The sequence below is a fragment of the Phyllobates terribilis genome, unplaced genomic scaffold (genome assembly GCF_046119375.1).
Source record: "Phyllobates terribilis strain yellow unplaced genomic scaffold, ASM4611937v1 Scaffold_5__5_contigs__length_657084704, whole genome shotgun sequence".
Classification (NCBI taxonomy): domain Eukaryota; kingdom Metazoa; phylum Chordata; class Amphibia; order Anura; family Dendrobatidae; genus Phyllobates; species Phyllobates terribilis.
The window spans coordinates 623,997,330-624,012,204 of NW_027362765.1; the positions used below are offsets into that span (position 1 = coordinate 623,997,330).

A 14,875-nucleotide genomic window follows, 5' to 3' on the forward strand; every position below is an offset into this window, starting at 1 on the left:
GCCCCGCTGTACACTCAAACTGCGTATTAACATTAATTTTCAGCATTACTGAGAAAAAATCCAGTTATGATTTTGGTGCACGAACAGTTATCGAACATAACCTCGAACAGCCGAATTTTTTTCAAATTGTTCGTGTTCGCTGAACGGCTCGAACACCGCCCAAAACAGCTCGAATTTGAGATTGGCGAACAGTTCGAGTCGAACACCGCTCATCTCTATTAATGAAGTTATATTCTCCCTGCAGCCATTCACTTACAGTCATTCATGATGGTCTGGGGGCTACAAAGTCAGCACTCACTAATCAGTGAGCACATTGTAATCTTTTCCACAGCGCCTTGACTGACAGTCTGCTTTATTGCTGTTTTGGTGAGATTTTAGCAAAATAACAGCAAACATATTGAGGTTCTACTGCAATCGCTGTAAAAAATACACACCGTAACTGCAACATTTGAATGCAGTTTTAAAGGGGTTATCTAGTCAAATAATTTCCTCTCCTTGCAGTAAAATATGCAGCAAATGTTCCTGCGCTGAGATCTTATAAATGTGCCCCTGCTATGTACTATGTAATGGTTGTATCTCATTGTGCAAGGACAATGTCTGATCATAGCACATCTCCTGGGCAGGGGAGGAAGAAAAAGGGTATACAGACATTACAGCATGGGATCGCAGATTCTGCTTTCTGCAAGGTAAAAATGTTTTCCTTCCTGTTTATAAACAATGATTTACCTCACAGAAAGAACCATTTGCAATCCCCAGCTGTAATGTCTGTATACTCCTTTGCTTCCTCCTCTGCCCAGGAGATGTGGTATGATCAGACCAGATAATCTCAATGCAGGAACATTTGCTGCATATTTTACTGCAAAGGGAGGATATTATTTGACTAGACAATCCCTGCATTCAAATATTGCGGCTGTGGTGTGTGTTTTTATGTTGATTGCAGTATCCCAGCACAGGAACTTTTTTTTATACATCCAATTGTGGAAATTATTTTAATTATAAGATCTATTGATTAAAATGTACTTTGTGTATGAGTAAAATGTTAGCAATATTTTTAAAAAATCAATAAGCAAACTATGCCACTATATTATAATATGTTCATATTTATATTATATAAAGCAGTATCAAACCTTTTCTTACCAATTTTTTCTTCTGTACCAACAGGAAGGTGAAAACTTAAACTTTCTCTCAAATTCTGGAGCAGAAGACATTTAGTGAACTATACAGCACTGGTTTCTTGCAAATCTATCACAGATTTCCAACTGCACACAGTACTTCAGGTCATATTGTGCTTCTATTATATGTAAAGAGAGATGGACACTTCACTAATGGTAATTCCAATGCTGTTGGCAGAATGGACATCTACACTGATTCAACTTCAATTTTCCCTTTGGTTCTTCAACTATGGCACTTAATCCATATACAGAGATGCACAGAAAAGGGTTAAAACAAGGTAGAGAAGGATAAAAAAAAAAAAAAAAAGAAAAATATAATTATTTTCCTTTGCTAGCCTTGTTAACTTTGCAATTCCCTCCTTATATGTTTAATCAGAGGTTAATAAAACCTACCAATAGTTTTGATCTTTTTAGAGCAATGCATTTATTGACCTTATTTTAAACGTAACAATAATAAAATACATCATAAAGCAGACAATCAAGAGTGCATCTACGACAGGTATAGGACCCATTATTATTTGTAGGGTTTCACTGATATGGTGCTAATACTAAGTCTACTAGTCCTTTTTTATTCTATTATTCTATCTTTATTTTTCTAGATATTAGCACCGATAGTTCTTTCCTTATCACAGAAGTGCACAACTTGGCTCCCTATGTGCCTAAGATATGGGCCTACATTCATAACTAAATTAGACAGATGTGAAAAAAATTTAGTATCCACTTTTTAATTTTTTTTATCCTTTAGCTAAGCACAAGGATTGGTTGAATTCCCTTTGCAACCTTATCTTTTTTTCCTATAATGCCTCTCCTCACATTTCCTCTGTTCAGGAAGAATCTACTTCTGAGGAAAGAAATAAAATCAGATGGAAGATAAGTGTCTGAAGGAGAAGAAATTCCAAATGAAACACTAAAACATTGAGATCACTGGGCTGCACTAACGTTTCTCAGCTTGATCTCTAATACCTACACCACTGTCTTTATTTCAGAGATGACATATCCATTCAATAGCAAGATTTCCGTTATTTTTAGTATCACAAATATGTTTGCACTGAGATTATAAGGGTTCACAGATTACATCTGGAAAGAAGTTTCCAAATTTTATAATCCCACACCACTTGGTTTTCTATAACTTGATATGTAACAATTATGTTTATTTCCAGAGGTTAAAAACCCATACAGCCTTCTCAAAAGTTTGTTATACACTTGCCATACACTTCATATAGGTGTCAACCCAGCATGCATGGAGATAGCTGAGTAATCAGCAGCCAGACATTGCTGATGGTGCCATATCTTCCAGATACAAAAGGATCGGAAATGTTGAAATCTAAAAAATCCCATCTGGGAGAGTCAGGACTTCCCAATGCCGATTAGGTAGTTAGCTGGTCTACTAGTCGCTTTATGCTGTCACAAGCTATGCAAAGTTGTAATTATATCATCATGAGGACAGAAAATTGTGAGGATGTCATTAATTTATTACAGCAGAAAATTATATAGCTCCTCAATATACAGTACAATAAATAGGGTCAACTGAGAAAATGTGAATGCCACCTTAGGAATACCTTAAAGAGTACAAAAACGTATTTTTTTGTATAATCGATTTCCAAATTAAAAATGAAGAGATTTTGTAATATATTTCGTTACCAGATTTGACTGTCCTCTGTATAAAGTGCAATGCTGCTGCACAGGTTGGGGTTTCATCTTTTTTAGAAGCTGCCTTCCCTTGCTGTATTTGAACATCCATACTTTCAGAGTATCAATGCTTAGGTGTTGGGGTGACGATAGAACAGTGTGCGCATCAAAAATGTCGTAGTTTTTCTGCAATCACGGTGGATAAACGCAAAGCGAGACAGCAGAAGACCTAATGGTGACCTTTTAACAGGAGCAGCAGCTAAGATAATGAAACACATTCTGATTCACTGCACTTCTAATTGTGGAGAAGAAAGAGATGTGCAAAGCAATGGCAGATTGGTCACAGACTCCAGCTCTGCAAAACTGGTGGATGGTGTCCTGTGTAAGCCCCATCTCCACACTATCCATTCTCTGATGTTCAAATGTAGCAATGGAAGGCAGAAGAAGAAATCCAACAGGTAGACCTGTGCGGCATCATGGCATTGCATTGCACAGAGAAGACCACCAAATCAGGTAAGGAATCACATTACAAAATCTCATATTTTTTCATTTGGCAATTGAAAAAAAAATTGGTTATCGATCAGTCTTTCAAAAGGTATGAATTATTGTAAATGTATTAAAATACCTTGTAATATACTCAATTTCTAAACTCTATGCTAAAACTGCTGTTTTAGCTGGTTGGTTCATACACTTTTAATAGCTGCATTCAACTTCAGGTCTAGCAAGAATCCCCCAGGCCATGAATATGGGCTTCCATGGGGAGCATGAAAAAACACTTGTAAAAATGCTATTTCGTTTTTAAATGCAGAATCCTAGTATAAAAAAACACTTTACAAAACTTTGCTTCAAATTTGTCCCCAAAACACATAAAAACTGGAAAAATTTAAACAAAAAACCCTCAACAATCAGAGCAGATTCCTATTGCATATATTGGTGATTGATGCAGACATGAGCAGAAAAAAACGTAGCCGAAAAAGTAGCGTACTTGTAAACAGGAGGTGAAAGAGGTTACGTTTTCAAATTGTTCAAATTGTAAAGTTCTGTTTAGTGCTTGTAAAGTTATATAAAAATAAGCAAGTTTGCAGTTTTCTGCCTATTAAAAGTCCTCTCTGTTGTCAAGGACAGGGGGCATTTTTAATTCTATAGTGTACAGATTGTTGCCTAGGTTGCCGGTCACACCTGCAGTCTACCTAATATTGATATTCATTCTTCTCGGTAGCACATGTCTGGTTTACACATGATAATCTACTACTAAGCAAGCTTAGAAATCATATCACACCGAACAACAAACATTTTGCTCATTCATTGGTTGATTGGCAGGAATGCTCATTCACAATTGTGGACTCGAGTTATTGCAGCTTAGCACCTTTTAGTTTTTATTACCTGCAAGACCTTTTTTTTGAACAGCCGAAATGTAAGAATCAGTGACCCCAGTCACTATACACTATTATTAATGCATATGTACTGTATTTCCATTTAGATCAACAATAAAGACAGTGCCACTTGAAAAAGGAAAATTTAGGAGTAATGTAGACTCTTCCTGTCTGGCAACATCGATGTTGAAAAAAAAAAAAAGTATCAGTCATGCTGGAATTTACCATGCCCCATATTTTCTTCCTAGAACAGATAAACAGCTACCATAGGTGCCTCTTCACATTAAGCACAAACTGACTTGGCCAAGCCGGCATGTTTATAATTGAGTATTTTTAATGTTCAGACACCAGTTGTTTAGTGTGTTTTCCAACACATCTTAAGTATTGCTCCAGCAAGCTTCTTTTTCAACAAAATGTAAGCATAGAATAGATGTTAAAAGAACTCACTAAAAGTGTTTTATTGCCAACCTTCCTTAAGCATGTCTTTGAGAGATAAAACTTGTGTTTTGGCTGTTATTCAGTGAAAATTCATCGGTCTGAGAAGTGATAAGAGGACCCTTTTGCTATTTTGTCTACAACTCACCACTCCAATCTAGAATGAGAAAGATAATGAACTGCTGGGAATTGACACCAACTGCATATGAGAGAATTGTAAAAAGGCTCATATCAGCCAAACCAAAGACTCGGACAATGGTAGATTGCACTGTTTTAGATCTAAGATACTGGATTAATGAAGAACAGAGTGAAAAAATATCTGCGCAAGCTTGTGATAAGTGTAGTTACAGCGAGGAGAGATAACAAAGCACCCTTCTAGTAGTCAACAACTTGCATTTCCCAACAAGCATATTTTGATTTAAAGGATTGCTAAACATAAACTTTAAAGTTTACTCCATTTAGAAATATGTGTAGAAATACTTCTGGATGTTATTGTCAGAATTAAAGAATTCAGTGCTAAATTAGCATTTGTAGGGGCAGACATATTTCTAAATATTCTGTTAACCCAGAATTCTAATATGAGGAACGACGTTCTTTATGAAAATTGAACATAACCTAATTAATATAAGTTGGTATGTACTTTAAGTTGCATGTGCCAATAGTATGGTACCCACAGAAGTTTATAATGTACTTACCTGTACAGACTAAGTGTACATGTCTGTCCTGTGTGCAGACGGCCTACAGCTATGTTCATACAATATATTGCAACTATCTAAACAACAGAATAGGGACAGTGCAAGATACATTGCATATACCCCCAAGATACATAATTTCGGAGCCCAGGACCTAATTCCCACATTATGTGTCTTATTTCTAGGTCTTTCTAACTGTTTTCCTTTATACAAATCTGTCATTTTTTTATAAAATGTCTCCTCAAAAATTAAAGCCCTACAAATTCCGGATTGGAAGCTTCTTTTTCAGGTATAGAAAGCACAGTATAAACTTACATTTTGAGTATTTTATATTGCACATTAATGCAGAATACTACAACTGTTGACTCTAAATCAAAATCCTCTACTGATCGCTCTTCAAAAAAACAAGAAATATGTACCCTAGTGATACAGAGACAACCCCTAAGAAAACAGACTCCATAGTTTTCGGACATTGCTTTTTATTTCACACTTTCAACTTGATACAAATCTCATAAATGCATATTAAAATATAGTTGTCCCACCACTTGATTTATTTAAAGCTTTAACCCGGTCGGGTCTGGAATCAGTGAGTGCTCTGATCTGTGGACACTTGACATACACTCTTTAGGAAGCACGTTTTCGTGAACTGCATAATCAAGCATAACCCAGATATATTCTATTGGTCAGGTGTCTGGCCCATGGAAGCTTCCGGATTTCTTTTTTGCCATCTTTAGGTCTTTTTAATAGTATAGCAAGGAGCTCCATTTTACATGAACAGAGTAAATGTTTTGTTCAGCAGCCCTCCCAAGAATATTTTAACAACACCTTTTTCCAATGTAACAATATGTTTTTCAGAAATAATATTGCATACACATTCCATAAGCATTCATCCACTTAAGTGTATCTATTTACTTATGGGTTGTTTTTGCTTCATTCACCCACTGGGCAAAACAATTGCAGCAATAAATGTCTGGATTTACAGATGCCACTGGTGTTTTAAATTAAGAGATTTTGAAGGAGAACTCTGTGTTTAAATCAGCAATACCAAGACAGAAACTTCATGTACAGTAAATGCAAAGGCCATTGTTGTCTACCTGGCAAAAGGCAGAAGCACAAGTAGCAACCATGACCTGGTGTCTGAGGGGGCCTAAGAGCCCTCTAGTGCCATAAATAACAGATGCTGGATGGGGTCCTGCTACATATGTTGCATTAGGGTCCAGAAGCTTCAAATTACGTCTCTATTTACTGTCATCGAGTTTTCTGTGCTCAGTTATCATGGCTCATTCATCAGTTGTATTCACATATGACAAAAAAAAAATAAAAAAAAAATATATATTTTTAATAAAAAAATTTATTTACAAATGCAATTCTGAATAATATGTAATGAGGTGTGGCAATGCTTGTAGGTCAGAGTCTGAAGTTCTAATGTTCTGTTATCATCAATATAAACACTTTGATCACCAATATATACAATTTCTATAAAAACCTTGGCTGTAAACCATAATTGTGATATTATACACAGGAAAGTATACTAGAAAACACTGGATTAATGGGAAAAATGCACTGCCATATAAAGTGTGTAATATGTTCATTTTCTGTTTTGAACTAAATGTTCCACTGTAACCTCAATAAATGTGAAGCATTCCAATCAGAAATGTATTGACTGATATATTTGGTACATGCAGAGCAAATTGTTCTCCATTAAAAGGAACCTGTGAGGTGATTCATGCTGTCCAAACCCCCGGCAACATGAATTGCAGCATGGCTTCACGATTGCAGACAGGTATATGATTCTCTGAAATGCTCCAGTTTCTGGCCATGTCTTCCCAGCTGATTGAAGATCTTTCCCTATGTAAAGTCTGGTTAGAAACCTGTCAATCAGTACAGTGGCTCAGTGGTTAACACTGCAGCCTTGCAGCGCTGGGGTCCTGGGTTCCAATCCCACCAAGGACAACATCTGCAAGGAGTTTGTATGTTCTCCCCGTGTTTGCATGGGTTTCCTCTGGGTTTTCCAGTTTCCTCCCACATTCCAAAGACATACAGATAGGGAATCTAAATTGTGAGCCCCAATGGGGACAGTTCAGATAATGTCTATAAAGCACTGTGGAATTAATGGTGCTATGTGAGTAAAATAAGCAAAAAAATCAGCTGCAGCGGTGCTGGAATGAGCCAGATGGGGGACATACCAGACTAGTCTGGTCTCTGACTATGGTCCCTGTACAGATCTTCAAAGTATAGTACAGACCAAAAGTTTGGACACACCTTCTCATTTAAAGATTTTTCTGAATTTTCATGACTTTGAAAATTGTACATTCACACTGAAGGCATCAAAACTATGAATTAACACGTGTGGAATTATATAATTAACAAAAAAGTGTGAAACAACTGAAAATATGTCTTATATTCTAGGTTCTTCAAAGTAGCCACCTTTTGCTTTGATGACTGCTTTGCACACTCTTGGCATTCTCTTGATGAGCTTCAAGAGGTAGTCACTGGAAATGGTTTTCACTTCACAGGTGTGCCCTGTCAGGTTTAATAAGTGGGATTTCTTGCCTTATAAATGGGGTTGGGACCATCAGTTGTGTTATGCAGAAGTCTGGTGGATACACAGCTGATAGTCCTACTGCATAGACTGTTAGAATTTGTATTATGGCAAGAGAAAAGCAGCTAAGTAAAGAAAAACGAGTGGCCATCATTACTTTAAGAAATGAAGGTCAGTCAGTCCGAAAAATTGGGCAAACTTTGAAAGTGTCCCCAAGTGCAGTTGCAAAAACCATCAAGCGCTACAAAGAAACTGGCTCACATGAGGACCGCCCCAGGAAAGGAAGACCAAGAGTCACCTCTGCTTCTGAGGATAAGTTTATCCGAGTCACCAGCCTCAGAAATCGCAGGTTAACAGCAGCTCAGATTGGAGACCAGGTCAATGTCACACAGAGTTCTAGCAGCAGACACATCTCTACAACAACTGTTAAGAGGAGACTCTGTGCAGCAGGCCTTCATGGTAAAATAGCTGCTAGGAAAACACTGCTAAGGACAGGCAACAAGCAGAAGAGACTTGTTTGGGCTAAAGAACACAACGAATGGACATTAGACCAGTGGAAATCTGTGCTTTGGTCAGATGAGTCCAAATTTGAGATCTTTGGTTCCAACCACAGTGTCTTTGTGCGACACAGAAAAGGTGAACGGATGGACTCTACATGCCTGGTTCCCACCGTGAAGCATGGAGGAGGAGGTGTGATGGTGTGGGGGTGCTTTGCTGGTGACACTGTTGGGGATTTATTCAAAATTGAAGGCATACTGAACCAGCATGGCTACCACAGCATCTTGCAGCGGCATGCTATTCCATCCTGGACCATCATTTATTTTTCAACAGGACAATGACCCCAAACACACCTCCAGGCTGTATAAGGGCTATTTGACCAAGAAGGAGAGTGATGGGGTGCTACGCCAGATGACCTGGCCTCCACAGTCACCAGACCTGAACCCAATCGAGATGGTTTGGGGTGAGCTGGACCGCAGAGTGAAGGCAAAAGGGCAACAAGTGCTAAGCATCACTGGGAACTCCTTCAAGATTGTTGGAAGACCATTTCCGGTGACTACCTCTTGAAGCTCATCAAGAGTATGCCAAGAGTGTGCAAAGCAGTCATCAAATAAAAGGTGGCTACTTTGAAGAACCTAGAATATAAGACATTTTCAGTTGTTTCACACTTTTTTGTTAAGTATATAATTCCACATGTGTTAATTCAAAGTTTTGATGCCTTCATTATGAATGTACAATTTTCATAGTCATGAAAATACCGAAAAATCTTTAAATGAGAAGGTGTGTCCAAACTTTTGGTATGTACTGTATATTTTCTTTTAAACACTGGAGCATTTCAGAGAATGCTACACCAGGCCACCATCATGCCGCCAGGCTGCGGTTCATGCTGCCCATGGTTTTGACAGCATAATAGGTTCCTTTTAAAAGATACTTTTCCATGTCTCAAGATAAGTGGATGTTACTTATCTATTTATATCTAACATAGTAGAATTACCTTGATAAAACCATCATTTGTGTTTTTTAAGTGATTTTTTTTTGTCTGTTCATTGATGAACATTATTCGTTGATGTTTTTGTGCAAAATTCTTCTAAATTAATTTTGTCCAAAAATCCAAAGTGTTTTTTGACTTCTGCGCAGGTGCTGAGGAGTGACTGTGACTCCCCGACACCTAAGCACTGCTGAACTCTACTCAGCCAAACAGGCCCGGGAGGTAATAAAGCGTGCTCCCTGTGAGCCGTGCTTTGCACATGCGCCAGGAGGTGAGGGAAAAAAGCGCACGTCACAGGGCCCTGTGACGTGCGGGGAGGGGGGGAAATATGGTAAACATGTACATAGGCTGGGATTTGGTGGAATAATAAGCAGATGGGCAGGGATAGCTTGGCGTCCAGGGGACACCAAGCCTGTGAAAAACCAAGAAGATAAAACTACATTTCTCTGCATTCAGACCTCTACTATGGGCTATACAGGTATGTATAGATTTACTTTTCTATACCCTGCATGCCCATAGTAGAGGTCCGATATCTCCCAGGGGGGGACAGATTCCCATCAGACCTCTACTATGGCCATACAGGTAGGTATAGAGTTACTTTTCTATACCCTGCATGCTCATAGTAGAGGTCCGATATCTCCAAAGTGGTGACAGATTCCCTTTAAGGAAAATTAGCATGATTCTTAGCTCTACTAAATAACACTTGGCATGAAAATGTGGCCTTTAAATTGTCATATACAATACAGACTTTACTGACATATGTTATGCATCTGTTTTGCAGAGAGATATCAGGTAGAGTGGATTTTTGATATGCGCTGCTGATTTACACAAATCCAAAAGATCTCAAGAAAAAGTGGTTTAATGTCAATGCATTTCAGTCCATCTTACTCCTTCCTCAGGACAAGCACAAAATCTTGAGGAAGGAGTCAGATGGACTGCATCAGATGAAATGCATTGACATTAAACCACATTTTCCTGAGATCTTTTGGATTGTGTTTAAATCAGTAGCGCATATCAAACATCCACTCTACCTGATATCTTTCTGTAAAACACTAGTGGATATTGCAGCAGCTGACATCTTTGCCTCATAAGTGGTTATGTCTTACACAACCTAACCCTTTAAGGTGAGCTTAAACCTTTTTTTATTCTCAATAATTTATTTGGATAAGACTCTAATGCGCTTTGCATTTTTTTATCCATGCATCTTTTTATGGCAGTTTACTCTGAATAACAGCAATAATGCAATATTGTTACTGCAGCTTTGGAGAACTACAGTGAGAGACCAGATCAGAGATGCAATATGTGAATGCATCCTGAGCATTGATTGCACCCAATTGTCAAGAGGCAAGAGACTCATGTCAAATTATTTGTACATTTACAAAAGAAATGACAGAGTGATGACACTATGCTGAGTTCTTAGAATTATTTGCAATGTATTTTTCTAAGCAGAAATTACCAAAAGGATGGCAGGTCCTCTTTAAAGTTAACCTAATTTTTATAGCATATAAACGTAAGTAACATGTAGCTATCCTAAAGTCTTTAAAGTATCTTTTTGTATTAAGTGAGACATTGCTCTGCATGTACAAACCTGCACTAAAGTGCCAACATGCTAGAGAAAGATAGATTCTGTCTGGTCCATGTTTGCATTCTTTCGTGCATCAGATCTCCCAGATAATGTGAACAAAGACTCCAGGTAGCATGAAGGCAGCTCCCAACTATGCAAGTCTGTTCTGCATCAATGTAATCTCTTCTACCTACAATGTATACTTTTCACACAAAATACATTTAATTTTTATATTTACCTTTGCACTTGTACACAATGTATGGTATGTACAAAATAAAGAAGCATTTTCTAATCATGTGTTCAAAGTTTAATCATTCACATTTGATCAGAAATTATTTAGGGGTTTGTTAAGTAAAAAAAGAAGAAATCAAACTTGCACGTATATGACAAATATCTTCTTTTTCATCACAAAATTGTATGTATCTCATAGTAACCAGGACTCCACAAGATATAGGTTAAAGGGTTATATAGTGAGAAACACTTATATCCCTGTTCAAATAAACAGAATAAAATAGAGTAAAAATTTTGAACGTTAGAATGGTGGGAGCTGGACTACTGGGACCATCTTACCTGTCCCTAACCGCATGACTGTAATGAAGAGAAAATACAGATGTTGTCCTTGGTGGGATTTCTATCCACAACCCCAGCATTGCAAATTAACAGTGCTAACCACTAGAGATAAGTGAACATGTTTGGCAAACGTTTGTTTTTTTCAAATTCGGCACGAACGTTGCACATTCGTATTTGGGTTCAAGAGCCTTTTGCACAAAAATCGACAAAAGTCAGCCCGAACACCAACATCCCTGGTTTCCCACACTGTCATCTGCGTGACAGCACGGACAACAGGGGGCTTTTATTGGTGGTAACATCGCTACCGCCGGTCACAGCTTTGCGGGGTCATGGTGTCAGGGTGATCCCGGAGCTGTGACAGTGACCCGCGGTAAAAAAACTTACCGCGGGTAGCAGGCGCCGGGAGATGGGACTACTTCTCCCATCATCCGGTGCTTGCTGTCACTGTAAATAAGCAGCGCAAGCGCTGCTGATGGGAGGAATAACCCCTCATCAGCCAGCACTTGCGCAGTGAAAGTGAGAAAAAAAGTTACAATTAATAAATCATTATTTAAATAAAAATAATAAACACATTATACTCACCTACACCTAATTGCCGATGTTCTCATCCCCTGTAAAAAATAAAATACACCATATACTCACCTTACAACTAGTCCCTGATGTCCATGTCTCCTGAAATAAAGAGAAAATAATAAACCACCATCACCTTCACCTATCCACCATAGTCCAGGTAATAAGGAGTGTCCCACGATAATCTCACTGACAGCACAGCCACATCCGGAGATGTGACTGTGCTATCCAGCAGCCGACTATACACTGACAGGAGCGCAATTGCTCCCGCAGTGTATCGCGATAAGCTGCCGGCAGTTAGGTCACACGAGTTCATCATGCGACCTCACTTACTGCACTGCCGTGTGAGAAATTTCCCATGCAGTAGTGCTGCCGTAATTTAAGTCACTGGAACTCTCAGCTGATTGAACTCCAGTGACCTCAATCCCGGCAGCTCAGTGCTGTACACTGACACAGAAGTGATTACACTTCTGTGTCAATGCATAGCCTGTGGTTTGTAGAACATTAACTGATGTGACTGACTTACAAATGATCGCAGTGGGATACTTGGGATTATGTCATCACGGTGGACAAGTGAGGGATATGGTTGTTTTTTATTTTTGGTTTCTTACAGGAGACGGGGGATTTTTTATCTTTTAATAAATTCTTAAAACCGTGTGGACTTTTATATTAAATATAATACTTTATTCTGGCCGTATCTTTATTTCAAAACCTCTATTACTAACCTGGGCTTCATGTCAGCTGACAATTAAAGCCTGTCATGAACCCCAACCCTATTACCACACTTGCCACCGCACCAGGGCAGTGGAAAGAGCGGAGGCTAAGGATCAGAATTGGCACATCTTATGGATGTTCCATCTCTGGGGTCACTGAGGGCTGATATAATTGCTCCTTCTCTGGCCAGTAAAAGATAAGCAAACAGCTGTGAGCTGTTACTAATAGCCAAGGAACAACTTTGGCTAATTTTTTAAATTTAATTCTTCATTTTATTTCATTTAGAAGAAATCCCATGCCCACTGTGCTTGTTTTTGATGCTGCGTACACTCACCCGCAGCATGTGAATTTCAGATTTTGACCGATTGAAATGTCATTACTAGTGTTAAGCGAGCATGCTCGACATTGCTCTGTACTCGCCCGAGCATCTCTCTACTTGGGATGTTCGGTGAGCACCGAGCATTTCCGGGTTACTCGGGCGGGAGCTCGGGTCTCTGCCCTTCATGTTTGGCGCTCTTTACAGAGCCAATGAACATGCACGGATTGCCAGCCAGTCACTGTAATGCTGCAGCCATGTTGTTTGTGGGCATTACAGTGATTGGCTGGCCGTACAGCGTCACCTCGAGTATTTAAAACCGGGCGCCGCCATCGTGGACACAGTCGCCCGCTATCAGACAGTGTAGGGTCAGTGCTGCTAAGTTAGGGAGACATATATAGTGAGAAATAGGTAGTGTAGGGTCTCTAAAGCCTGCCAAATCAAACAAACAATCCTTCTCAGGACTAATATCCATCCCAGATATCAGGCTGGCAGGCTGTATAGGAGACACAGTGGTTATACCAACAAACAGTGAATTACAGTCCTGTGTGCTCCTGCTGGTCAAATTGCTAGACTTATCCCCAGGTCTCAGAGCCCAGGAAAAATCCTTTTTTTTCATCTAAAACCTGTGTTTTTTTTTCCCCTCAGTCAGACTGTACAAATACGCGTCTTATTAACCTTTTGGCATTTCCCCCCACAAAAAAAAAAAAATGAGTGTATCTGTGACTGTTCAGACACCAATACATCTGTCTAAAAGATTCTAGTGTAGGTCACATAACTATAACTGTGGTTTTGCAGTTCCACGGTTCAAATCTCTGTATTATCCAGCTTTTTGCCTTTTTTCCATAAAAAAAAACAGTAATAGTGTCTCCCTGACTGTTCAGACACAAATATATCTGTTTAAAAGATTCTGGTGTTGGCCACATAACTATAACTGTGGTTTTGCAGTTCCACGGTTCAAATCTCTGTATTATCCAGCTTTTGTTTTTTTTCCGTAAAAAAAAACAGTAATAGTGTCTCCCTGACGGTTCAGACACAAATATATCTGTTTAAAAGATTCTGGTGTAGGACACATAACTATAACTGTGGTTTTGCAGTTCCACGGTTCAAATCTCTCTATTATCCAGCTTTTTGCCTTTTTTCCGTAAAAAAAAACAGTAATAGTGTCTCCCTGACTGTTCAGACACAAATACATCTGTTTAAAAGATTCTGGTGTAGGCCACATAACTATAACTGTGGTTTTGCAGTTCCACGGTTCAAATCTCTGTATTATCCAGCTTTTGGCCTTTTTTTCGTAAAAAAAAACAGTAATAGTGTCTCCCTGACTGTTCACACACAAATATATCTGTTTAAAAGATTCTGGTGTAGGCCACATAACTATAACTGTGGTTTTGCAGTTCCACGGTTCAAATCTCTGTATTATCCAGCTTTTGGTCTTTTTTCCGTAAAAAAAACAGTAATAGTGTCTCCCTGACTGTTCAGATACAAATATATTTGTTTAAAAGATTCTGGCATAGGCCAGAGAAATAGAACTGTGGTTTTCCTCTTCCACGGTTCTAATCTCCTTTTTATTACCCTTTTTCCATTGATAGTGCAAGTGTAAGCTATTTCACTTCATTTACAATGGGTAAGGCGCGTGGCAAGGGACGTGGAACTGGACGTTCTAGTGATGGTGCGTGTAGAGGACAGGGCGGTGGCCAAGGTGAAAATGTGCCATAACCAACAGCCACATCTTCTCGCTCCTACTTCTTGACCGAATTACTAGGGAAGCACACAACAACACCAGTATTGCGAACTGATCAGTGTGAACAG

At 38.9% G+C, this 14,875-nt stretch overlaps 1 protein-coding gene and 1 long non-coding RNA gene across 2 annotated transcripts in view; both read left to right on the forward strand.

The window, feature by feature from the left end:
• Positions 1-7,203, forward strand: part of CXCL12 (C-X-C motif chemokine ligand 12) — a 190,372-nt gene extending 183,169 nt beyond the window's left edge. The window contains exon 4 of the mRNA XM_073686121.1: positions 1,162-7,203. Within this exon, the coding sequence (XP_073542222.1) occupies positions 1,162-1,177 (16 nt within the window). The 3' untranslated portion in view covers positions 1,178-7,203. The remainder of the gene's footprint in view (positions 1-1,161) is intronic.
• Positions 7,204-9,101: 1,898 nt separating this feature from the next.
• Positions 9,102-11,185, forward strand: LOC141271370 (uncharacterized). Its single transcript, XR_012321920.1, has 2 exons — positions 9,102-9,853; positions 9,958-11,185. It is a non-coding gene; the product is annotated as an uncharacterized lncRNA (long non-coding RNA).
• Positions 11,186-14,875: the final 3,690 nt, after the last annotated feature.